The 26,807-nt window shown below is 52.4% G+C and overlaps 1 protein-coding gene across 1 annotated transcript in view; it reads right to left on the bottom strand.

Moving 5' to 3' along the window:
- LOC137385197 (aldehyde dehydrogenase family 3 member B1-like) overlaps positions 1-26,807 on the bottom strand; it is a 195,388-nt gene that overhangs the window by 48,702 nt on the left and 119,879 nt on the right. The window contains exons 7-9 of the mRNA XM_068060185.1: positions 25,542-25,708; positions 20,494-20,593; positions 15,403-15,579 (exon numbers count right to left, since the gene is read on the bottom strand). Of these exons, the coding sequence (XP_067916286.1) occupies positions 15,403-15,579; positions 20,494-20,593; positions 25,542-25,708 (444 nt within the window). The remainder of the gene's footprint in view (positions 1-15,402; positions 15,580-20,493; positions 20,594-25,541; positions 25,709-26,807) is intronic.

The raw sequence follows: 26,807 nt of genomic DNA, 5'->3' as shown, positions 1-26,807 counted from the left end.
AGGGGTAATATTCTAGTCTGGGCTCCGGGGGAGGGGTAATATTCTAGTCTGGGCCCCGGGGGAGGGGTAATATTCTAGTCTGGGCTCCGGGGGAGGGGTAATATTCTAGTCTGGGCCCCGGGTGAGGGGTAATATTCTAGTCTGGGCTCCGGGGGAGGGGTAATATTCTAGTGTGGGCCCAGGGGGAGGGGTAATATTCTAGTGTGGGACCAGGGGGAGGGGTAATATTCTAGTCTGGGCCCAGGGGGAGGGGTAATATTCTAGTCTGGGCCCAGGGGGAGGGGTAATATTCTAGTGTGGGCCCAGGGGGAGGGGTAATATTCTAGTGTGGGCTCCGGGGGAGGGGTGATATTCGAGTCTGGGTTCTCGGGGAGGGGTAATATTCTAGTCTGGGCTCCGGGGGAGGGGTAATATTCTAGTCTGGGCTCCGGGGGAGGGGTAATATTCTAGTGTGGGCTCCGGGGGAGGGGTAATATTCTAGTCTGGGCCCAGGGGGAGGGGTAATATTCTAGTGTGGGCCCGGGGGGAGGGGTAATATTCTAGTGTGGGCTCCGGGGGAGGGGTAATATTCTAGTCTGGGCTCCGGGGGAGGGGTAATATTCTAGTCAGGGCTCCGGGGAGGGGTAATATTCTTGTCTGGGCCCGGGGGAGGGGTAATATTCTAGTCAGGGCTCCGGGGGAGGGGTAATATTCTAGTCTGGGCTCCGGGGGAGGGGTAATATTCTAGTCTGGGCCCCGGGGGAGGGGTAATATTCTAGTCTGGGCTCCGGGGGAGGGGTAATATTCTAGTCTGGGCCCCGGGGGAGGGGTAATATTCTAGTCTGGGCTCCGGGGGAGGGGTAATATTCTAGTGTGGGCCCAGGGGGAGGGGTAATATTCTAGTGTGGGCCCAGGGGGAGGGGTAATATTCTAGTCTGGGCCCAGGGGGAGGGGTAATCTTCTGGTGTGGGCCCAGGGGGAGGGGTAATATTCTAGTCTGGGCCCAGGGGGAGGGGTAATATTCTAGTCTGGGCCCAGGGGGAGGGGTAATATTCTAGTCAGGGCCCCGGGGGAGGGGTAATATTCTAGTCTGGGCTCAGGGGAGAGGGGTAATATTCTAGTCTGGGCCCGGGGGGAGGGGTAATATTCTAGTGTGGGCTCCGGGGGAGGGGTAATATTCTAGTCTGGGCCCAGGGGGAGGGGTAATATTCTAGTCTGGGCCCAGGGGGAGGGGTAATATTCTAGTCAGGGCCCCGGGGGAGGGGTAATATTCTAGTCTGGGCTCAGGGGAGAGGGGTAATATTCTAGTCTGGGCCCGGGGGGAGGGGTAATATTCTAGTGTGGGCCCGTGGGGAGGGGTAATATTCTAGTCAGGGCCCCGGGGGAGGGGTAATATTCTAGTCTGGGCTCAGGGGGAGGGGTAATATACTAGTCTGGGCCCCGGGGGAGGGGTAATATTCTAGTCTGGGCCCGGGGGGAGGGGTAATATTCTAGTGTGGGCCCGGGGGGAGGGGTAATATTCTAGTGTGGGCTCCGGGGTAGGGGTAATATTCTAGTCTGGGCTCCGGGGGAGGGTTAATATTCTAGTCTGGGCCCGGGGGGAGGGGTAATATTCTAGTCTGGGCCCGGGGGGAGGGGTAATATTCTAGTGTGGGCCTGGGGGGAGGGGTAATATTCTAGTCAGGGCCCCTGGGGAGGGGTAATATTCTAGTCTGGGCTCAGGGGGAGGGGTAATATTCTAGTGTGGGCTCCGGGGGAGGGGGTAATATTCTAGTCTGGGCCCGGGGGGAGGGGTAATATTCTAGTGTGGGCTCCGGGGGAGGGGTAATATTCTAGTCTGGGCTCCGGGGCGAGGGGTAATATTCTAGTCAGGGCTCCGGGAGAGGGGTAATATTCTAGTGTGGGCCCGGGGGGAGGGTTAATATTCTAGTGTGGGCTCCGGGGGAGGGGGAATATTCTAGTCTGGGCTCCCTGGGAGGGGTAATATTCTAGTCTGGGCCCGGGGGGAGGGGTAATATTCTAGTGTGGGCCCGGGGGGAGGGGTAATATTCTAGTCAGGGCTCCAGGAGAGGGGTAATATTCTAGTGTGGGCTCAGGGGGAGGGGTAATATTCTAGTCAGGGCCCCGGGGGAGGGGTAATATTCTAGTCATGGCTCCGGGGGAGGGGTAATATTCTAGTCAGGGCTCCGGGAGAGGGGTAATATTCTAGTGTGGGCTCAGGGGGAGGGGTAATATTCTAGTCAGGGCCCCGGGAGAGGGGTAATATTCTAGTCATGGCTCCGGGGGAGGGGTAATATTCTAGGTGAGGGGGAGGAATGGTTCTTGGAGGTACCTGGTTATAGATGTTTTCATAAAATTAGGAATGGTGGTAAAAGAGGTGGGGGGGTGGCATTGTTAGTTAGAAATAGTGTAACAACTGCTGAAAGAATTTTCGAGGAGGATCTGCCGACTGAGGCACTGTGGGTTGAGGTCAGGAACAGGAAAGGAGCAGTCACCTTGATGGGAGTTTTCTATCGGCCCCCCAATAGCAGCAGGGAGGTGGAAGAGCAGATTGGGAAACAGATTTTGGAAAGGAGCAGAAGTCACAGGGTAGTAATTATGGGGGATTTCAACTTCCCAAATATTGATTGGCAACTCTTTAGATCGAATAGTTTGGATGGGGTAGTGTTTGTGCAGTATGTCCAGGAAGCTTTTCTGACTCAGTATGTAGACTGCCCGACCAGAGGGGAGGCAATATTGGATTTGGTACTAGGTAATGAACCAGGGCAAGTGATAGAGCTGTTGGTGGGCGAGCACTTTGGAGATAGTGATCACAATTCTGTAGCATTCACTGTGGTAATGGAGAGGGATAGGTATGTGCAACAGGGCAAGGTTTACAATTGGGGGAAGGGTAGATATGATGCTGTCAGGCAGGAACTGAGGAGCATAAGTTGGGAGCATATGCTGGCAGGGAAGGGCACGGTCGAAATGTGGAACTTTTTCAAGGAGCAGATAGTAGGGGCCATTGATAAGCATGTCCCTGTCAGACAGGGAAGGGATGGTCATGTGAGGGAACCGTGGTTGACAAGAGAGGTTGAGAGTCTTGTTAGGAAGAAGAAGGATGCGTATATAAGGTTGAGGAAAAAGGGCACAGGCATAGCTCTGGAGGGATACAAGATGGCCAGGAAGGATCTGAAGAAAGGGATTAGGAGAGCTAAGAGAGGGCATGAAAAATGCTTGGCGGGTAGGATAAAAGAAAACCCCAAGGCCTTTTACGCGTATGTCAGAAATATGAGGATGACTAGGGGGACCGTAGGTCCGGTCAAGGACAATAGCGGGAGACTGTGTGTTGAGCCGGAAGAGATAAGTGAGGTTTTGAATGAGTACTTCTCTTCGGTATTTACGAATGAGAAGGGGTGTATTACTGAAGAGGACGGTGTGAAACAGACTGGTAAGCTCGAGGAAGTGCTCGTTAGGAGGGAAGATGTGTTGGGGTTTTTGAATAACTTGAAGATAGACAAGTCTTCCGGGCCTGACGGGGTATATCCAAGGATGTTATGGGAAGCAAGGGATGAAATTGCAGAGCCGCTGGCAATGATCTTTTCATCTTCTCTGTTGACGGGGGTGGTACCAGGTGATTGGAGGGTGGCAAATGTTGTGCCCCTGTTCAAGAAAGGGAATAGGAACAACCCTGGGAATTACAGGCCAGTTAGTCTTACTTCGGTGGTAGGCAAGTTGATGGAAAAGGTGCTGAGGGATAGGATTTCTGAGCATCTGGAAAGACACTGCTTGATTCGGGACAGTCAGCACGGTTTTGTGAGGGGTAGGTCTTGCCTCACAAGCCTGATTGAATTCTTTGAGCAGGTGACCAAGCAAGTGGATGAGGGTAAACCAGTGGATGTGGTGTACATGGATTTTAGTAAGGCATTTGATAAGGTCCCCCATGGTAGACTTATGGAGAAAGTCAGGAGGCATGGGATAGTGGGGAATGTGGCCAGTTGGATTAAGAATTGGCTAACTGATAGAAGGCAGAGAGTGGTCTTAGATGGTAAATACTCAGCCTGGAGCCCAGTTACCAGTGGCGTGCCACAGGGATCAGTTCTGGGTCCTCTCCTGTTTGTGATTTTTATTAACGACTTGGATGAGGAAGTCGAAGGGTGGGTCAGTAAATTTGCAGATGATACAAAGGTTGGTGGAGTTGTGGATACCGAGGAGGGCTATTGTCGTCTGCAAAGGGACTTGGATAGGTTGCAGTGCTGGGCTGAAAAGTGGCAGATGGAGTTTAACCCTGAAAAGTGTGAGGTCGTCCATTTTGGAAGGACAAACACGAATGCAAAATACTGGGTTAACGGTAGGGTTCTTGGGCATGTGGAGGAGCAGAGAGACCTTGGGGTCTATGTGCATAGATCGTTGAAAGTTGCAACTCAAGTGGATAGGGCTGTGAAGAAGGCATATGGGGTGTTAGCGTTCATTAGCAGAGGGATTGAATTTAAGAGCCGTGAGGTGATGATGCAGCTGTACAGGACCTTGGTAAGGCCTCATTTGGAGTACTGTGTGCAGTTCTGGTCGCCTCATTTTAGGAAGGATGTGGAAGCCTTGGAGAGGGTGCAGAGGAGATTTACCAGGATGTTGCCTGGAATGGAGAATAAGTCTTACGAGGAAAGGCTGAACATTCTAGGCCTCTTCTCATTAGAACGGAGAAGGATGAGGGGTGACATGATAGAGGTTTATAAGATGATCAGGGGAATAGATAGGGTAGACAGTCAGAAACTTTTTCCCCGGGTGGAGCAAAGCGTTACAAGGGGTCATAAATTTAAAGTGAAGGGTGGGAGATATAAGGGGGATGTCAGGGGAAGGTTCTTTACCCAGAGAGTGGTCGGGGCATGGAATGCCTTGCCTGGGGAAGTTGTTGAGTCAGAAACTTTAGGGACTTTCAAACGGCTTTTAGATAGGTATATGGATAAAGGAGAATGATGGGGTATAGATTAAATTGTCCTTGACAGAGGACAAAGGATCGGCACAACATCGTGGGCCGAAGGTCCTGTTCTGTGCTGTATTTTTCTATGTTCTATGTTCTATGTTCTAGTGTGGGCTCCGGGGGAGGGGGGTAATATTCTAGTCAGGGCTCCGGGAGAGGGGTAATATTCTAGTGTGGGCTCCGGGGGAGGGGGGTAATATTCTAGTGTGGGCTCCGGGGGAGGGGGGTAATATTCTAGTCAGGGCTCCGGGAGAGGGGTAATATTCTAGTCAGGGCTCCGGGAGAGGGGTAATATTCTAGTCTGGGCCCAGGGGGAGGGGTAATATTCTAGTCTGGGCCCCGGGGGAGGGGTAATATTCGAGTGTGGGCCCGGGGGGAGAGGGGTAATATTCTAGTCAGGGCTCCGGGAGAGGGGTAATATTCTAGTCAGGGCTCCGGGAGAGGGGTAATATTCTAGTCTGGGCTCCGGGAGAGGGGTAATATTCTAGTCACGGCCCCGGGAGAGGGGTAATATTCTAGTCTGGGCCCCGGGGGAGGGGTAATATTCTAGTCATGGCTCCGGGGAGGGGTAATATTCTAGTCTGGCACCCGGGGGAGAGGTGTAATATTCTAGTCTGGGCTCCGGGGGAGAGGGGTAATATTCTAGTCAGGGCTCCGGGAGAGGGGTAATATTCTAGTCTGGGCTCCGGGGGAAAGGGGTAATATTCTAGTCAGGGCTCCGGGGAGGGGTAATATTCTCGTCAGGGCCCCGGGGGAGAGGGGTAATATTCTAGTCAGGGCTCCGGGAGAGGGGTAATATTCTAGTCTGGGCTGTGGGGGAAAGGGGTAATATTTTAGTCACGGCCCCGGGGGAGGGGTAGTATTCTTGTCTGGGCTCCGGGGGAAAGTTGTAATATTCTAGTCTGGGCTCAGGGGGAGGGGTAATATTCTAGTCTGGGCCCCGGGGGGAGGGGTAATATTCTAGTCTGGGCTCCGGGAGAGGGGTAATATTCTAGTCTGGGCTCCGGGGGAAAGGGGTAATATTCTAGTCACGGCCCCGGGAGAGGGGTAATATTCTAGTCTGTGCTCCGGCGGAAAGGGGTAATATTCTCGTCAGGGCCCCGGGGAGAGGGGTAATATTCTAGTCAGGGCTCCGGGAGAGGGGTAATATTCTAGTCAGGGCTCCGGGAGAGGTGTAATATTCTAGTCTGGGCTCTGGGGGAGAGGGGTAATATTCTAGTCAGGGCTGCGGGGGAAAGGGGTAATATTCTAGTCACGGCCCCGGGAGAGGGGTAATATTCTAGTCTGTGCTCCGGCGGAAAGGGGTAATATTCTCGTCAGGGCCCCGGGGAGAGGGGTAATATTCTAGTCAGGGCTCCGGGAGAGGGGTAATATTCTAGTCTGGGCCCCGGGGGAGGGGTAATATTCTCGTCTGGGCTCCGGGGGAGGGGTAATATTCTAGTCTGGGCTCTGGGGGAGAGGGGTAATATTCTAGTCAGGGCTGCGGGGGAAAGGGGTAATATTCTAGTCACGGCCCCGGGGGAGGGGTAATATTCTAGTCTGGGCTCCGGGGGAAAGGGGTAATATTCTAGTCACGGCCCCGGGAGAGGGGTAATATTCTAGTCAGGACTCCGGGAGAGGGGTAATATTCTCGTCTGGGCTGCGGGGGAAAGGGGTAATATTCTAGTCAGGGCTCCGGGAGAGGGGTAATATTCTAGTCAGGGCTCCGGGAGAGGGGTAATATTCTAGTCAGGGCTCCGGGAGAGGGGTAATATTCTAGTCAGGGCCCCGGGGGAGAGGGGTAATAGTCTAGTCTGGGCTGCGGGGGAAAGGGGTAATATTCTAGTCACAGCCCCGGGGGAGGGGTAATATTCTATCTGGGCTCCGGGAGAGGGGTAATATTCTCGTCTGTGCTCCGGGGGAGGGGTAATATTCTAGTCAGGGCCCCGGGGAGAGGGTAATATTCTAGTCAGGGCTCCGGGGGAGGGGTAATATTCTAGTCTGGGCTCCGGGGGAGAGGGTAATATTCTAGTCAGGGCTCCGGGGGAGGGGGGTAATATTCTAGTGTGGGCTCCGGGGGAGGGGGGTAATATTCTAGTCAGGGCTCCGGGAGAGGGGTAATATTATAGTCAGGGCTCCGGGAGAGGGGTAATATTCTAGTCTGGGCCCAGGGGGAGGGGTAATATTCTAGTCTGGGCCCCGGGAGAGGGGTAATATTCTAGTCAGGGCTCCGGGAGAGGGGTAATATTCTAGTCTGGGCTCCGGGAGAGGGTTAATATTCTAGTCAGGGCTCCGGGAGAGGGGTAATATTCTAGTCTGAGCTCCGGGAGAGGGGTAATATTCTTGTCTGGGCCCGGGGGGAGGGGTAATATTCTAGTCACGGCCCCGGGAGAGGGGTAATATTCTAGTCTGGGCCCCAGGGGAGGGGTAATATTCTAGTCATGGCTCCGGGGAGGGGTAATATTCTAGTCTGGGCCCCGGGGGAGAGGTGTAATATTCTAGTCTGGGCTCCGGGGGAGAGGGGTAATATTCTAGTCAGGGCTCCGGGAGAGGGGTAATATTCTAGTCTGGGCTCCGGGGGAAAGGGGTAATATTCTAGTCAGGGCTCCGGGGAGGGGTAATATTCTCGTCAGGGCCCCGGGGGAGAGGGGTAATATTCTAGTCAGGGCTCCGGGAGAGGGGTAATATTCTAGTCTGGGCTGTGGGGGAAAGGGGTAATATTTTAGTCACGGCCCCGGGGGAGGGGTAGTATTCTTGTCTGGGCTCCGGGGGAAAGTTGTAATATTCTAGTCTGGGCTCAGGGGGAGGGGTAATATTCTAGTCTGGGCCCCGGGGGGAGGGGTAATATTCTAGTCTGGGCTCCGGGAGAGGGGTAATATTCTAGTCTGGGCTCCGGGGGAGGGGTAATATTCTAGTCAGGGCTCCGGGAGAGGTGTAATATTCTAGTCTGGGCTCTGGGGGAGAGGGGTAATATTCTAGTCAGGGCTGCGGGGGAAAGGGGTAATATTCTAGTCACGGCCCCGGGAGAGGGGTAATATTCTAGTCTGTGCTCCGGCGGAAAGGGGTAATATTCTCGTCAGGGCCCCGGGGAGAGGGGTAATATTCTAGTCAGGGCTCCGGGAGAGGGGTAATATTCTCGTCTGGGCTCCGGGGGAGGGGTAATATTCTAGTCTGGGCTCTGGGGGAGAGGGGTAATATTCTAGTCAGGGCTGCGGGGGAAAGGGGTAATATTCTAGTCACGGCCCCGGGGGAGGGGTAATATTCTAGTCTGGGCTCCGGGGGAAAGGGGTAATATTCTAGTCACGGCCCTGGGAGAGGGGTAATATTCTAGTCAGGACTCCGGGAGAGGGGTAATATTCTCGTCTGGGCTGCGGGGGAAAGGGGTAATATTCTAGTCAGGGCTCCGGGAGAGGGGTAATATTCTAGTCAGGGCTCCGGGAGAGGGGTAATATTCTAGTCAGGGCTCCGGGAGAGGGGTAATATTCTAGTCAGGGCCCCGGGGGAGAGGGGTAATAGTCTAGTCTGGGCTGCGGGGGAAAGGGGTAATATTCTAGTCACAGCCCCGGGGGAGGGGTAATATTCTATCTGGGCTCCGGGAGAGGGGTAATATTCTCGTCTGTGCTCCGGGGGAGGGGTAATATTCTAGTCAGGGCCCCGGGGAGAGGGTAATATTCTAGTCAGGGCTCCGGGAGAGGGGTAATATTCTAGTCTGGGCCCCGGGGGAGGGGTAATATTCTAGTCTGGGCTCCGGGGGAGAGGGTAATATTCTAGTCAGGGCTCCGGGAGAGGGGTAATATTCTAGTCACGGCCCCGGGAGAGGGGTAATATTCTAGTCAGGGCTCCGGGAGAGGGGTAATATTCTAGTCAGGGCTCCGGGAGAGGGGTAATATTCTAGTCAGGGCTCCGGGAGAGGGGTAATATTCTAGTCATGGCTCCGGGGAGGGGTAATATTCTAGTCTGGGCCCCGGGGGAGAGGTGTAATATACTAGTCTGGGCTCCGGGGGAGAGGGGTAATATTCTAGTCTGGGCTCCGGTGGAGAGGAGTAATATTCTAGTCTGGGCTCCGGGGGAGAGGGGTAATATTCTAGTCAGGGCTCCGGGAGAGGGGTAATATTCTAGTCTGTGCTCCGGGGGAAAGGGGTAATATTCTAGTCAGGGCTCCGGGAGAGGGGTAATATTCTAGTCTGTGCTCCGGGGAGGGGTAATATTCTCGTCAGGGCCCCGGGGGAGAGGGGTAATATTCTAGTCTGGGCTGTGGGGGAAAGGGGTAATATTCTAGTCACGGCCCCGGAGGAGGGGTAATGTTCTAGTCTGGGCTCCGGGGGAAAAGGGTAATATTCTAGTCACGGCCCCGGGAGAGGGGTAATATTCTAGTCTGTGCTCTGGCGGAAAGGGGTAATATTCTAGTCAGGGCCCCGGGGAGAGGGGTAATATTCTAGTCAGGGCTCCGGGAGAGGGGTAATATTCTAGTCTGGGCCCCGGGGGAGGGGTAATATTCTAGTCTGGGCTCTGGGGGAGAGGGGTAATATTCTAGTCAGGGCTGCGGGGGAAAGGGGTAATATTCTAGTCACGGCCCCGGGGGAGGGGTAATATTCTAGTCTGGGCTCCGGGGGAAAGGGGTAATATTCTAGTCACGGCCCCGGGAGAGGGGTAATATTCTAGTCAGGGCTCCGGGAGAGGGGTAATATTCTAGTCAGGGCCCCGGGGGAGAGGGGTAATATTCTAGTCTGGGCTGCGGGGGAAAGGGGTAATATTCTAGTCAGGGCTCCGGGAGAGGGGTAATATTCTAGTCAGGGCTCCGAGAGAGGGGCAATATTCAAGTCAGGGCCCCGGGGGAGAGGTAATATTCTAGTCTGTGCTCCTGGGGAAAGGGGTAATATTCTAGTCACGGCCCCGGGAGAGGGGTAATATTCTAGTCAGGGCTCCGGGAGAGGGGTAATATTCTGGTCAGGGCTCCGGGAGAGGGGTAATATTCTAGTCAGGGCCCCGGGGGAGAGGGGTAATATTCTAGTCTGGGCTGCTGGGGAAAAGGGTAATATTCTAGTCACAGCCCCGGGGGAGGGGTAATATTCTAGTCTGGGCTCCGGGGGAAAGGGGTAATATTCTAGTCACGGCCCCGGGAGAGGGGTAATATTCTAGTCTGTGCTCCGGGGGAAAGGGGTAATATTCTAGTCAGGGCCCCGGGGAGAGGGTAATATTCTAGTCAGGGCTCCGGGAGAGGGGTAATATTCTAGTCGGGGCCCCGGGGGAGGGGTAATATTCTAGTCTGGGCTCCGGGGGAGAGGGGTAATATTCTAGTCAGGGCTGCGGGGGAAAGGGGTAATATTCTAGTCACGGCCCCGGGGGAGGGATAATATTCTAGTCTGGGCTCCGGGGGAAAGGGGTAATATTCTAGTCACGGCCCCGGGAGAGGGGTAATATTCTAATCAGGGCTCCGGGAGAGGGGTAATATTCTAGTCAGGGCCCCGGGGGAGAGGAGTAATATTCTAGTCTGGGCTGCGGGGGAAAGGGGTAATATTCTAGTCAGGGCTCCGGGAGAGGGGTAATATTCTAGTCAGGGCTCCGGGAGAGGGGTAATATTCTAGTCAGGGCTCCGGGAGAGGGGTAATATTCTAGTCAGGGCCCCGGGAGAGGGGTAATATTCTAGTCTGGGCTCCGGGGGAAAGGGGTAATATTCTAGTCAGGGCTCCGGGAGAGGGGTAATATTCTAGTCAGGGCTCCGGGAGAGGGGTAATATTCTAGTCAGGGCCCCGGGAGAGGGGTAATATTCTAGTCAGGGCTCCGGGGAGGGGTAATATTCTAGTCTGGGCTCCGGGGGAGGGGTAATATTCTAGTGTGGGCTCCGGGGGAGTGGGGTAATATTCTAGTCTGGGCTCCGGGGGAGGGGTAATATTCTAGTCTGGGCTCCGGGGGAGTGGGGTAATATTCTAGTCTGGGCTCCGGGGGAGAGGTAATATTCTAGTCTGGGCTCCGGGGGAGGGGTAATATTCTAAAGTCCATGTAGACAACGTCCATCGCCCTGCCCTCGTCAATCCTCTTGGTCACCTCCTCGAAAAACTCAATCAAATTCGTGAGACATGATTTCCCACGCAAGTCCACTGACTATCCCTAATCAGACCTTGCCTTTCCAGATGCATTTCAATCCTGTCTCTCAGAATCCCTTCCAATAACTTTCCTACCACTGATGTAAGGCTCACAGGCCTGTCGTTCCCTGGCTTATCCCTGCTGCCCTTCTTAAATAAAGGCACAACATTAGCTATCCTCCAGTCTTCCAGTACCTCACCCGTGGCTAACGATGATACAAAAATCTCTGCCAGGGCCCCAGCAATCTCCTCCCTTGCTTCCCACAGCATCCTGGGATACACCTGGTCAGGCCCTGGGGATTTATCCACCTTAATGCGCTTCAAAACCTCCAACACCACCTCCTTTGTAATGTTGATATGCTCCAGGATATCACTGTTCCCTCCCGTGAACTCACTAGCTTCCGTGACCTTCTCCAGAGTAAATACTGACGAGAAGTTTTCATTTAAGACCTCGCCCATTTCCTGTGGCTCCACACATAGATGACCACACTGATCCTTAAGGGGACCTACTCGCTCCCTAGCTACCCTTTTACTCTTAATGTACTTATAAAATCTTTTAGGATTCTCCTTTATCTTATCTGCCAGGGAAATCTCATGGCCCCTTTTCGCCCTCCTAATTTCCTTCTTCAGTGTAGTCCTACATCCCCTATACTCCTCGAGGGACTCGCTCAATCACAGCTGCCTATACCTGACATATGCCTCCTTCTTTGTCCTGACCAGACCCCCAATATCCCTCATCAACCAAGGTTCCCTAAACTTGCCAGCCTTGCCCTTCCATCTAACAGGGACATTCAGGCCCTAAACTCTTTCTATTTAAAAGCCTCCCACTTGCCAGACGTCCCTTTACCTGTAAACAGCCTCTCCCATTCAATTTTTGAGAGTTCCTGTCTGATGTCATCGAAATAAGCCTTCCCCCAACTTAGGACCTCAACTTGAGGACCAGTCCTATCCTTTTCCATAACTATCTTGAAGCTAATAGAGTTATAGAGAGATACAGCACTAAACCAGGCCCTTCGGCCCACCGAGTCTGTGCTGACCAATAACCACCCATTTATACTAATCCTACATTAATCCCATATTCCCTACCACATCCCCACCATTCTCCTACCACCTACCTACACTAGGGGCAATTTACAATGGCCAATTTACCCATCAACCCGCAAGTCTTTGGCTGTGGGAGGAAATTGGAGCACCCGGTGAAAACCCACACGGTCACAGGGAGAACTTGCAAACTCCACACAGGCAGTACCCAGAATTGAACCCAGGTCGCTGGAGCTGTGAGGCTGCGGTGCTAACCACTGTGCCACTTCGATCTAAATCATTTACCGCTATACCTTTGGACATTTACTCCAAGGTCCCTCACTTCCTCTACACTTCTCAGTATTTTCTCATTAATCATGTATTCCTTTGCCTTGTTTGATCTCCCCAAATACATCACCTCACACTTCTCCAAGTTGAATTCCATTTGCCACTTTTCTGCCCATCTGACCAGACCATCAATATCTTCCTGCAGCCTACAGCTATCCTCCTCGCTATCTACCACACACCTAATTTTTGTATCGTCTGCAAACTTCTTGATCATGCCCCGACATTTACCTATATATATATATATATATATATATATATATATCACAGCCCTCCAGTCGCTAAAACACCCATCAACAATTACCCTTTGTTTCTTGCCACCTTACTACATTTTCCTGGATCCTATAGGATTTTATTTTTTTAACCAGTCTATCAAGCCTTACTAAAATCCTTGTGTACCACATCAGCTGCACTACCCTCATCTATCTTCCTTGTAACCTGTTCAAAACATTCAATCAAGTTGGTCAAACAAGATCTTCCCTCAACAAATCCATACTGACTATCTTTGATTAACCTGTGCCTTTCTAAGTGACAGTTTATCCTGTCTCTCAGAATAGATTCCAATAATTTGCCCACTACTGAGGTTAGACTGACTGGCCTGTAATTATTCGGTCTATCCTTCACTCCCTTTTTAAACAGAGGTACAACGTTAGCAGTTCTCCAATCCTCCAGCACCACACCTGTAACCAGTGAGGACTGGAAAATGATGGTCAGACCCTCTGCTATTTCCTCTCTTGCTTCTTTTAACAGCCCGGGGTACATTTCATCTGGCCCTGGTGATTTATCAACTGTCAAGGATGCTAATCCCATTAATACTTCCTCTCTCCCTGTGTTTATCACATCCAATATTTCACACTCCTCCTCCTTAACTACAATATCTGCATCGTCCCTCTCTTACGAAGACAGACACAAAGTATTCATTAAGAACCATAACCAAATTTCCCACTCCTACACATTGGTTACCTTTTTGGTCTTTTATGGGCCCGACTCTCTCCTTAGTTATCCTCTTACTCTTAATGTATTGATAAAATATCTTTGGGTTCACCTTGATTTTGCTTGCCAATATTCTTTCATGCCCTCTCTTTGCTTTCACCCCTCCAATTTCTATACTCCTCTCCGCTTTCTGTAGTATTGAGTTCTCTGTGTCGGACATAAGCTTTCATTTTCTGCCTTATCTTACCCTGTAAGCTCCTTGACATCCATGGGGCTCTAGATTTGTCATCCCACCCTTTTTCTTTGTGGGAACATGTTTACTCTGAACCCCTTGAATCTCCCCTTTGAATGCCTCCCACTATTCTGACACTGATTTACCTTCAAGTAGTTGTTTCCAGTCCACTTTCACTAAATCACTCCTCAGTTTAGTAAAATTGGCCTTTCCCCAATTGAGAATTCTAACTCCTGTTCTATCTCTGTCCTTTTCCATAATTATGTTAAAGCTGACTGAATTATGATCACTATCACCAAAATGCTCTCCCACTGCCACCCATCTTCATTTCCTAAAACTAAGTCTAAATCTGCAACCTCTCTTGTTGGACTTGCTACAGACTGGGCAAAAAAGTTCTCCTGAATGCACCTCAAGAATTCTGCTCCGCCAATTCCTTTCATAGGATGGGAATAGAGGGATATGGGCCCCGGAAGTGCAGGAGGTTTTAGTTTAGGCAGGCATCAAGATCGGCGCAGGCTTGGAGGGCCGAATGGCCTGTTCCTGTGCTGTACTGTTCTTTGTTCACACTAAAACTATCCCAGTTAATATTGGGTTAGGTAAAATCCCCTACTAATACTGCCCTATTGTTTTTGATGTAGAGAGGGAGAGACGGGAGTTACATGGAACAATTGAGAGAGCATCGGTGGAAAATCAACCTGAGAGTGCCTCACAGACTGCCTGCCCTGTTTTCATTGAATCATGTTTCACACTCCTGGTTCCATCTCCCATTCCTCCATTTTCCAGTGAGTGCAGGGATGGGGAATGGATAGATTCACATGAGTATAAGTCGGGGCTGCTCGTTCTCCTCACAGTGCTGGTCCTTGAGAGGGTGCAGAGGAGATTTACCAGAATGGTTCCAGGGATGAGCGATTTTTGCTAAAAGGTTGGGTTGTAGAAATTGGGATTTGTTCTCCCTGGGAGCAAAGGAGATTGAGGGGAGATTTGATTGAGGTGTGCAGGGTTATGACAGGTATGGGTAATGTAGACAAAGAAAAGCTTTTCCCATTAACTGATGTTATAAGGATTAGAGGGCACAGATTGAAAGATTTGGGCAAGTGTATGACATCAATGTGAATCTCTGCTTCCACCACTATGAAGGAGGAAAAGGGATAGACTGAATCACTCGACAGTGATTAGGCAAGGACCCAATGGGACTCTGTGTTGCAATGACTCTCTAACCTCAACAGCAGATCCTCCAACCCAAAATAAAGTTAGTCTCATTTAGACAGTCTGACAGATAATACGAACACTGCAGTGTGCAATAATATCCAGATATACTTACATCAGTTTCAGTCTGTTCAAAAAAGCACATCCACAAATGTCCAATTAAATACGTTTAATCAGGGTTTAATAAAACAAAGAAACTTCTGAGGATGGGCAACAGATCAACAAGTCATTGAGAATTGTACAATGAACACAGCCTTTTAAACAGAACAACAACAACAGTTAACAAAACAACAGCAACAATACAAAGTCTTTCGAGACAGTTACAAAGCGTGGAGTCTTGCTGTGCAACTGATCTGGAGTGAAGTACTAACTGGACTGGAGGGTGAAACAGGATGAGAGGATGCAGTTCCATTTTGAGGTGGAGAGATGAGAATGTAACCGATATTAACACAATAAAACAGGTCTTTAATGCAATAACAGGTACTGACGCTGAACAGAATTCGAATGAACACATTCTCCAGATTGAATCAGGAAAGAGGTTTATATCAGCTGACAGTTCGATCAGGTTTATATCAGCTGACAGTTCGATCAGGTTTATATCAGCTGACAGTTCGATCAGGTTTATATCAGCTGACAGTTCGATCAGGTTTATATCAGCTGACAGTTACAGTCTCTCCGTTTGATAGCAGAGGCCCACAGAAACCAGTTGAGTTTCTGTTCATTATAGGGAGGGTATCGAGTGCTGTTAATTTTTTCCATTCCTGGATTCTTCAGTAAACAGGCTCGTTTGTGCGAGAAGGTGTCGAAAGTGAATTTGCCGTGATACATGCCGATCCCACTGAAACCTGCCAACATTCCCAAAGAAACCAAGTAAAACACCCACCCACGCAGTTTGTGTGTCAGTCAGCAGTAAATAGGGAGCCCACCCACCACTGAATCACAAGGGTTCAGAACTACTACTGAGGGAGTGTCAGAGGGTTAGTACTGAGGGAGTGCCGCACTGTCGGAGAGTCAGTACTGAGGGAGTGCCGCACTGTCGGAGGGTCAGTACTGAGGCAGTGCTGCACTGTCGGAGGGTCAGTACTGAGGGAGTGCTGCACTGTCGGAGGGTCAGTACTGAGGGAGTGCTGCACTGTCGGAGGGTCAGTACTGAGGGAGTGCTGCACTGTCAGAGGGTCAGTACTGAGGGAGCACTGCACTGTCGCAGGGTCAGTACTGAGGGAGCGCTGCACTGTCAGAGGGTCAGTACTGAAGGAGTGCTGCACTGTCAGAGGGTCAGTACTGAGGGAGTGCCGCACTGTCGGAGGGTCAGTACTGAGGCAGTGCTGCACTGTCGGAGGGTCAGTACTGAGGGAGTGCTGCACTGTCGGAGGGTCAGTACTGAGGGAGTGCTGCACTGTCGGAGGGTCAGTACTGAAAGAGTGCTGCACTGTCAGAGGGTCAGTACTGAGGGTGCACTGCACTGTCAGATGGTCAGTATTGAGGGAGTGCTGCACTGTCAGAGGGTCAGTACTGAGGGAGTGCTGCACTGTCAGAGGGTCAGTACTGAGGGAGCGCCGCACTGTCGGAGGGTCAGTACTGAGGGAGCACTGCACTGTCAGAGGGTCAGTACTGAGGGAGTGCTGCACTGTCGGAGGGTCAGTACTGAGGGAGCACTGCACTGTCAGAGGGTCAGTACTGAAGGAGTGCTGCACTGTCAGAGGGTCAGTACTGAGGGAGTGCTGCACTGTCGGAGGGTCAGTACTGAGGGAGTGTTGCACTGTCGGAGGGTCAGTACTGAAGGAGTGCTGCACTGTCAGAGGGTCAGTACTGAGGCAGTGCTGCACTGTCAGAGGGTCAGTACTGAGGGAGTGCCGCACTGTCAGAGGGTCAGTACTGAGGGAGTGCCGCACTGTCAGAGGGTCAGTACTGAGGGAGCACTGCACAGTCGGAGGGTCAGTACTGAGGCAGTGCTGCACTGTCGGAGGGTCAGTACTGAGGCAGTGCTGTACTGTCAGAGGGTCAGTACTGAGGGAGTGCCGCACTGTCAGAGGGTCAGTACTGAGGGAGTGCTGCACTGTCGGAGGGTCAGTACTGAGGCAGTGCTGCACTGTCAGAGGGTCAGTACTGAGGGAGTGCCGCACTGTTGGAGGGTCAGTATTGAGCGAGTTCCACACTGTCGGATGGTCAGCACAGAGGGAATGCCGCACTGTTGGAGGGTCAGTACTGAGGAAGTGCCGCACTGTCGGAGGGTCAGTACTGAGGAAGTGCTGCACTGTTGGAGGGTCAGTACGGAGGGAGTGCTGCACTGTTGGAGGGTCAGTATGAAGGGAGTGCTGCACTGTCGGAGTGTCAGTACTGAGGGAGTGCTGCACTGTCGGAGGGTCAGTACTGAGGGAGTGCCGCACTGTCGGAGGGTCAGTACTGAGGGAGTGCCGCACTGTCGGAGGGTCAGTACTGAGGGAGTGCCGCACTGTCGGAGGGTCAGTACTGAGGGAGTGCCGCACTGTCGGAGGGTCAGTACTGAGGAAGTGCTGCACTGTTGGAGGGTCAGCACGGAGGGAGTGCTGCACTGTTGGAGGGTCAGTACGGAGGGAGTGCTGCACTGTTGGAGGGTCAGTACGGAGGGAGTGCTGCACTGTCGGAGGGTCAGTACTGAGGGAGTGCCGCACTGTCAGAGGGTCAGTACTGAGGGAGTGCCGCACTGTCAGAGGGTCAGTACTGAGGGAGTGCCGCACTGTCGGAGGGTCAGTACTGAGGAAGTGCTGCACTGTTGGAGGGTCAGTACGGAGGGAGTGCTGCACTGTCAGAGGGTCAGTACTGAGGGAGTGCCGCACTGTCAGAGGGTCAGTACTGAGGGAGTGCCGCACTGTCAGAGGGTCAGTACTGAGGGAGTGCCGCACTGTCAGAGGGTCAGTACTGAGGGAGTGCCGCACTGTCGGAGGGTCAGTACTGAGGAAGTGCTGCACTGTTGGAGGGTCAGTACCAAGGGAGTGCTGTTCAAAGAGCTGGGGAAGGGTGATTTCTCCCCAGTTTCCTGGGATAATATTTATCCCTCAACTAACATCAGTTAGACAGACGATCTGTTTATTCTCACATTGCTGATTGTGGGATCTTGCTGTGCACAAATTGGCTGCAACATTTCTTACATCATAACAATGACTGCACTTGATGGAAGGTGTCATCAACAGTGTCATCAAGCAGCAATTGCTTAGCAATAACCTGCTCAGTGACACTCAGTTTGGGTTCCGCCAGGGTCACCCCGTTCCTGACCTCATTACAGCCTTGGTTCAAACATGGACAAGAGAGGTGAGGTGAGAGTGACTGTCCTTGACATCAAGGCAGCATTTGACCGAGTCTGGCATTAATGAGCACTAGTAAAACTGAGGTCAATGGGAATCGGGGGAAAACCCTCCGCTGGTTGGAGTCATACCTAGTGCAAAGGAAGATGGTTGTGGTTGTTGGAGTTCAATCATCTGAGCTCCAGGACATCACTGCAGGTGTTCCTCAGGGTCGTGTCCTAGGCCCAACCATCTTCAGCTGCTTCATCAATGACCTTCCTTCAATCATAAGGTCAGAAGTGGGGATGTTCGCTGATGATTGCACAATGTTCAGCACCATTCGTGACTCCTCAAATACTGAAGCAGTCCATGTAGAAATCCAGCAAGACCTGGACAATATCCAGGCTTGGGCTGATAAGAGGCAAGTAACATTCGAACTACACAAGTGCCAGGCAATGACCTTCTCCAACAAGAGAGAATCTAACCATCTCCCCTTGACATTCAATGGCATTACCATCGCTGAATCCCCCACTATCAACATCCTAGGGGTTACCATTGACCAGAAACTGAACTGGAGTAGCCATATAAATACCATGGCTACAAGAGCAGGTCAGAGGCTAGGAATCCTGCAGCGAGTAACTCACCTCCTGACTCCCCAAAGCCTGTCCACCATCTACATGGCACAAGTCAGGACTGTGATGGAATACTCTCCACTTGCCTGGATGGGTGCAGCTCCAACAACACTCAAGAAGCTCAACACCATCCAGAGCAAAGCAGCCTGCTTGACTGACACCCCATCTACAAACATTCACTCCCTCCACCACCGACACACAGTGGCAGCAGTGTGTACCATCTACAAGATGCACTGCAGCAATGCACCAAGGCTCCTTTGACAGCACCTTCCAAACCCGCGACCTCCACCAACTAGAAGGACAAGGACAGCAGACGCATGGGAACACCACCACCTGCAAGTTCCCCTCCAAGTCACACACCATCCTGACTTGGAACTATGTCGCCGTTCCTTCACTGTTGCTGGGTCAAAATCCTGGAACTCCCTTCCTAACAGCACTGTGGATGTACCTACCTCACATGGACTGCAGCGGTTCAAGAAGGCAGCTCACCACCACCTCCTCAAGGGCAATTAGGGATGGACAATAAATGCTGGCCTGACCAGTGACGCCCACATCCCATGAATGAATAAAAAAAACTTCACAAGCAATTCACTGTCTACAAAGCACTTTAAGATGTCCGGTGGCTGTGAAAGTTGTTATATAAATGCAGGTCTACCTTCCTATCCTCCCATTCACCTGCCCAGACACCTTTCCTGTCTCTATCACCTTCAGTCTGTCTGGAAGGGTACCAACTATGGAGGAGAAAGCCAGCAGCCATTTTGCGCACAGTAAGCTCCCACAAACAGCAGTGTGATAATGGCAAGATGATGCGTTACCTTTATTGATGCTGGTTGATGAATAAATATCGGCCTTCGGACACTGGGGGGAATTCCATCTCCCACTCCTCTTCCAGTCATGGCCATGGGATCATTCACACCCACCCCACTGGGTAAATGTCTGTCAGTTCGTGAGGTTACAGATTGCAATGGAATGTGATTCTGCTGCTGCCTCATGGATGCCCAGTTTGAAGCTGTTAGATCTGATCCCAGGCTGGGGCTCGAGCCTGGGCCTTTCCTGCTGGACACAGGCCGGGGCTCGAGCCTGGGCCTTTCCTGCTGGACACAGGCCAGGGATGGAGCCTGGGCCTTTCCAGCTGGACACAGGCCGGGGATGGAGCCTGGACATTTCCGGCTGGACACAGGCCGGGGATGGAGCCTGGGCCTTTCCTGCTGGACACAGGCCGGGGATGGAGCTTGGGCCTTTCCTGCTGGGCACAGGCCGGGGATGGAGCCTGGGCCTTTCCTGCTGGACACAGGCTGGGGATGGAGCCTGGGCCTTTCCTGCTGGACACAGGCTGGGGATGGAGCTTGGGCCTTTCCTGCTCTCTGTGTGGGACACAGGCTGGGATGGAGCCTGGGCCTTTCCTGCTCTCTGTGTGGGACACAGGCTGGGATGGAGCCTGGGTCTTTCCTGCTGGACACAGGCTGGGGATGGAGCTTGGGCCTTTCCTGCTCTCTGTGTGGGACACAGGGTGGGATGGAGCCTGGGCCTTTCCTGCTGGACACAGGCCAGGGATGGAGCTTGGGCCTTTCCTGCTCTGTGTGTGGGACACAGGCTGGGATGGAGCCTGGGCCTTTCCTGCTGGACACAGGCCAGGGATGGAGCCTGGGCCTTTCCTGCTGGACACAGGCTGGGGATGGAGCTTGGGCCTTTCCTGCTCTCTGTGTGGGATACAGGCCAGGATGGAGCCTGGGCCTTTCCTGCTCTCTGTGTGAATACAGGCTGGGATGGAGCCTGGACCTTTCCTGCTCTCTGTGTGGGGTACAGACCAGGATGGAGCCTGGGCCTTTCCTGCTCTGTGTCTCAGTCCCTTGATGGAAACACTTACCAACCCCTCCGAATGGCAATGTGTTGAGAGTCGTATGCACCAGGTTATCATTGGAACAGAAACCACCACTGCTGGTTTGGTCCAACATTTCCTTCACCACCTGGAATCAGAACAGAAAGTCAGAAACACAGGAATCTCCCTCTGGCCATGATGTTCAATGAGGGGAAATAATTGCAGGGATTGACAAAAGCTACCTGTAATCGGCACACATCTGAGAGGACACCAGAGAGACAGAGGGGGAAAGAGTGACAGAGGGGGGAGAGAGCGACAGAGGGGGGAGAGAGCGGCAGAGGGGGGAGAGAGCGGCAGAGGGGGGAGAGAGCGGCAGAGGGGGGAGAGAGCGGCAGAGGGGGGAGAGAGCGGCAGAGGGGGAGAGCGGCAGAGGGGGAGAGGGGCAGAGGGGGAGAGCGGCAGAGGGGGAGAGCGAGAGAGGGGGAGAGCGAGAGAGGGGGAGAGCGAGAGAGGGGGAGACTGACAGAGGTGGAGAGTGACATAGGAGGAGAGTGACAGAGGGGGAGAGAGACAGAGGGGGAGAGAGACAGAGGGGGAGAGAGACAGAGGGGGAGAGAGGAGGAGAGGGAGAGAGGCAGAGAGGGAGAGAGGACGGAGAGAGCGAGGGAGAGAGTGGGGGGGGGGAGAGGAGCGAGAGAGATGGAGTGATTGAGGGGGAGGGAGAGTGGGGAGAGCGACAGAGTGGAGAGAGCGACAGAGTGGGGAGAGCGACAGAGTGGGGAGAGAGGCAGAGGGGGAGAGTGACAGATGGGGAGAGAGACAGAGGGGGAGAGTGAGAGAGGGGGAGAGAGGCAGAGGCGGAGAGTGACAGAGGGGGAGAGTGACAGAGGGGGAGACAGTGACTGAGGGGGAGACAGTGACTGAGGGGGAGACAGTGACAGAGGGGGAAAGGGACAGAGGGGGAAAGGGACAGAGGGGGAAAGGGACAGACGGGGAAAGGGACAGACGGGGAAAGGGACAGACGGGGAGAGTGGCAGACGGGGAGAGTGGCAGACGGGGAGAGTGGCAGAGGGGGAGAGTGGCAGAGGTGGAGAGTGGCAGAGGTGGAGGGAGGCAGGGGGGAGCGTGACAGAGGGGGGAGAGTGACTGAGAGGGAGAGACACAGAGGGAAGAGAGGCAGAGAGGGAGAGAGGACGGAGAGAGCGAGGGGGAGTGTGGGGGGGGAGAGGAGCGAGAGAGATGTAGTGATTGAGAGGGAGGGAGAGGGGGGAGAGAGTGAGGGGGGGAGAGAGGGAGGGAGAGGATAGAGAGAGAGGGAGAAGTGAGGGAGAGAGAGAGGGGGGAGAGAGTGAGGGAGAGAGTGGGTGAGAGTGAGGAAGAGAGTAAGGGCGAGATTGAGAGGGTGAGAGTGAGGAAGAGAGTGAGAGCGAGAGTTAGAGGGAGAGAGGATGACAGAGAATAGGGTGAGTTGGAGCGATGGAGGAGAGAGTGAGGGAGAGAGGGCGGTAGAGAAGGGCCAGGGAGAAGTGGAGGTGGGGGAAGTGAGTGGGGAAGTGGTGGGAAGAGAGGTGAAAGAAAGGAGAGGGGATTGGGAGAGAGGTCTCACTCAAATGGTACTGGACAATGGCGAGGTGTAGTCAGAGCTCCCATCATGAAACACACCGGGAGCAGTCGTGTCAGTGCAGACCAGCTCCAGATATATACACGGAGACCCGGATCAGAAACTCCGTACGTTACACACCGGGAGCAGTTGTGTCAGTGCAGACCAGCTCCAGATATATACACGGAGACCCGGATCAGAAACTCCGTACGTTACACACCAGGAGCAGTCGTGTCAGTGTAGACCAGCTCCAGAGAAATACACGGAGACCCGGATCAGAAACTCCACACGTTACACACCGGGAGCAGTCGTGTCAATGTAGACCAGCTCCAGAGAAATACACGGAGACCCGGATCAGAAACTCCACACGTTACACACCGGGAGCAGTCGTGTCAATGTAGACCAGCTCCAGAGAAATACACGGAGACCCGGATCAGAAACTCCACACGTTACACACCGGGAGCAGTCGTGTCAGTGTAGACCAGCTCCGGATATATACACGGAGACCCGGATCAGAAACTCCACACATTACACACCGGGAGCATTCGTGTCAGTGTAGACCAGCTCCGGATATATAAACGGAGACCCGGATCAGAAACTCCGCACGTTACACACCGGGAGCAGTCGTGTCAGTGTAGACCAGCTCCGGATATATAAACGGAGACCCGGATCAGAAACTCCACACATTACACACCGGGAGCAGTTGTGTCAGTGTAGACCAGCTCCGGATATATACACGGAGACCCGGATCAGAAACTCCGCACGTTACACACCGGGAGCAGTCGTGTCAGTGCAGACCAGCTCCGGATATATAAACGGAGCCCCGGATCAGAAACTTTGCACGTCACACACCGGGAGCAGTCGTGTCAGTGTAGACCAGCTCCGGATATATACACGGAGACCTGGATCAGACACTCCGCATGTTACACTCCGGGAGCAGTCGTGTCAGTGTAGACCAGCTCCGGATATATACACGGAGACCTGGATCAGAAACTCTGCACGTTACACACAGGGAGCAGTCGTGTCAATGTAGACCAGCTCCGGTTATATGCTCGCGGACCCGGATCAGAAACTCCGTACGTTACACACCGGGAGCAGTCGTGTCAGTGTAGAGCAGCTCCGGATATATACACGGAGACCCGGATCCGAAACTCCGCTCGTTAAACACCGGGAGCAGTCGTGTCAATGTAGACCAGCTCCGGATATATACACGGAGACCAGGATCAGAAACTCCGCACGTTACACACCGGGAGCAGTCGTGTCAATGCAGACCAGCTCGAGATATATACACGGAGACCTGGATCAGAAACTCCGCACGTTACACACCGGGAGTAGTCGTGTCAATGTGGACCAGCTCCGGATATATACACGGAGACCTGGATCAGACACTCCACACGTTACACACCGGGAGCAGTCGTGTCAATGCAGACCAGCTCCAGATATATACACGGAGACTCGGATCAGACACTCCGCATGTTACACTCCGGGAGCAGTCGTGTCAATGTAGACCAGCTCCGGACATAGACACCGAGACCCGGATCGGAAACTCCGTACGTTACACACCGGGAGCAGTCGTGTCAATGTGGACCAGCTCCGGATATATACACGGAGACCTTGATCAGAAACTCCGCAGGTTACACACCGGGAATAGTCGTGTCACTGTGGACCAGCTCCGGACATAGACACCGAGACCCGGATCGGAAACTCCACACGTTACACACCGGGAGCAGTTAGATTAGATTAGATTAGTTTAGAGATACAGCACTGAAACAGGCCCTTCGGCCCACCGAGTCTGTGCCGAACATCAACCACCCATTTATACTAATCCTACACTAATCCCATATTCCTACCACATCCCCATCTGTTCCTATATTTCTCTACCACCTACCTATACTAGTGACAATTTATAATGGCCAATTTACCTATCAACCTGCAAGTCTTTTGGCTTGTGGGAGGAAACCGGAGCACCCGGAGAAAACCCACGCAGACACAGGGAGAACTTGCAAACTCCACACAGGCAGTACCCGGAATCGAACCCGGGTCCCTGGAGCTGTGAGGCTGCGGTGCTAACCACTGCGTCACTGTGCCGTCCTTGTGTCAGTGTAGACCAGCTCCAGAGAAATACACGGAGACCTGGATCAGAAACTCCACACGTTACACACCGGGAGCAGTTGTGTCAGTGTAGACCAGCTCTGGATATATACACGGAGACTCGGATCAGAAACTCCGCATGTTACACTCCGGGAGCAGTTGTGTCAATGTAGACCAGCTCCGGATATATACACGGAGACCCGGATCAGACACTCCGCATGTTACACTCCGGGAGCAGTCGTGTCTGTGTCGACCAGCTCCGGATATATACACGGAGACCTGGATCAGACACTCCGCATGTTACACACCGGGAGCAGTCGTGTCAGTGTAGACCAGCTCCGGATATATACACGGAGACCTGGATCAGAAACTCCACACGTTACACACCGGGAGCAGTTGTGTCAGTGTAGACCAGCTCCGGATATATACACGGAGACCTGGATCAGACACTCCGCATGTTACACTCCGGGAGCAGTCGTGTCAGTGTAGACCAGCTCCGGATATATACACGGAGACCTGGATCAGAAACTCCACACGTTACACACCGGGAGCAGTTGTGTCAGTGTAGACCAGCTCCGGATATATACACGGAGACCTGGATCAGACACTCCGCATGTTACACTCCGGGAGCAGTCGTGTCTGTGTCGACCAGCTCCGGATATATACACGGAGACCTGGATCAGACACTCCGCATGTTACACTCCGGGAGCAGTCGTGTCTGTGTCGACCAGCTCCGGATATATAAACGGAGACCTGGATCAGAAACTCCGCACGTTACACACCGGGAGCAGTTGTGTCAGTGTAGACCAGCTCCGGATATATACACGGAGACCTGGATCAGAAACTCCGCACGTTACACACCGGGAGCAGTTGTGTCAGTGTAGACCAGCTCCGGATATATACACGGAGACCTGGATCAGACTCTCCGCATGTTACACTCCGGGAGCAGTCGTGTCAGTGTCGACCAGCTCCGGATATATACACGGAGACCTGGATCAGACACTCCACACATTACACACCAGGAGCAGTTGTGTCAATGCAGACCAGCTCCAGAGAAATACACGGAGACCTGGATCAGAAACTCCGCACGTTACACACCGGGAGCAGTCGTGTCAGTGTAGACCAGCTCCGGATATATACACGGAGACCTGGATCAGACACTCCGCATGTTACACTCCGGGAGCAGTCGTGTCGGTGTCGACCAGCTCCGGATATATAAACGGAGACCTGGATCAGAAACTCCACACGTTACACACCGGGAGCAGTTGTGTCAGTGTAGACCAGCTCCAGATATATACACGGAGACCTGGATCAGAAACTCCGCATGTTACACACCGGGAGCAGTTGTGTCAGTGTAGACCAGCTCCGGATATATAAACGGAGACCTGGATCAGAAATTCCACACCTTACTGTTTGTGGCGTAAACATAGATTGCCAGTGGTTTCTGATGCCTGTTGATGAATGTAACTGCTTCCTCCATTGAGTTAATGTTAACAATCGGCAGGATGGGTCCAAATATCTCCTGTTGCATCACGGCATCACATTCCTGTACATCGGTCAAAACTGTGGGAGCTGGAAACAACAGAGATTAATCAGTGAGGATGTATGGAGCAGGATAATACGGTCAAAAACAGAGTGGGAATTAGTGTGGGAATATCTCTCTTTCAGTCGGGATGTACGGAGCAGGATAATACTGTCATAAACAGAGTGGGAATTAGTGTGGGAATATCTCTCTTTCAGTCGGGATGTACGGAGCAGGATAATACTGTCATAAACAGAGTGGGAATTAGTGTGGGAATATCTCTCTTTCAGTCGGGATGTACACAGCAGGATAATACTGTCATAAACAGAGTGGGAATTAGTGTGGGAATATCTCTCTTTCAATCGGGATGTACACAGCAGGATAATACTGTCATAAACACAGTGGGAAATGGTGTGGGAATATCTCTCTTTCAGTCGGGATGTACGGAGCAGGATAATACTGTCATAAACAGAGTGGGAATTAGTGTGGGAATATCTCTCTTTCAGTGAGGATGTACGGAGCAGGATAATACTGTCATAAACAGAGTGGGAATTAGTGTGGGAATATCTCTCTTTCAGTGAGGATGTACGGAGCAGGATAATACTGTCATAAACAGAGTGGGAATTAGTGTGGGAATATCTCTCTTTCAGTGAGGATGTACGGAGCAGGATAATACTGTCATAAACAGAGTGGGAATTAGTGTGGGAATATCTCTCTTTCAGTCGGGATGTACGGAACAGGATAATACTGTCATAAACACAGTGGGAATTAGTGTGGGAATATCTCTCTTTCAGTCGGGATGTACACAGCAGGATAATACTGTCATAAACAGAGTGGGAATTAGTGTGGGAATATCTCTCTTTCAGTCCGGATGTACGGAGCAGGATAATACTGTCATAAACAGAGTGGGAATTAGTGTGGGAATATCTCTCTTTCAGTCGGGATGTACGGAACAGGATAATAGTGTCATAAACAGAGTGAGAATTAGTGTGGGAATATCTCTCTTTCAGTCGGGATGTACGGAGCAGGATAATACTGTCATAAACAGAGTGAGAATTAGTGTGGGAATATGTCTCTTTCAGTCGGGATATACGGAGTAGGATAATACTGTCAGAAAGAGAGTGGGAATTGGTGTGGGAATATCTCTCT

Source organism: Heterodontus francisci, chromosome 28 (assembly GCF_036365525.1).
Source record: "Heterodontus francisci isolate sHetFra1 chromosome 28, sHetFra1.hap1, whole genome shotgun sequence".
In the NCBI taxonomy this organism is placed as follows: Eukaryota; Metazoa; Chordata; class Chondrichthyes; order Heterodontiformes; family Heterodontidae; genus Heterodontus; species Heterodontus francisci.
Note: the sequence above shows the minus strand (reverse complement) of the source record. Positions and strands in the feature narration are given on the sequence as shown.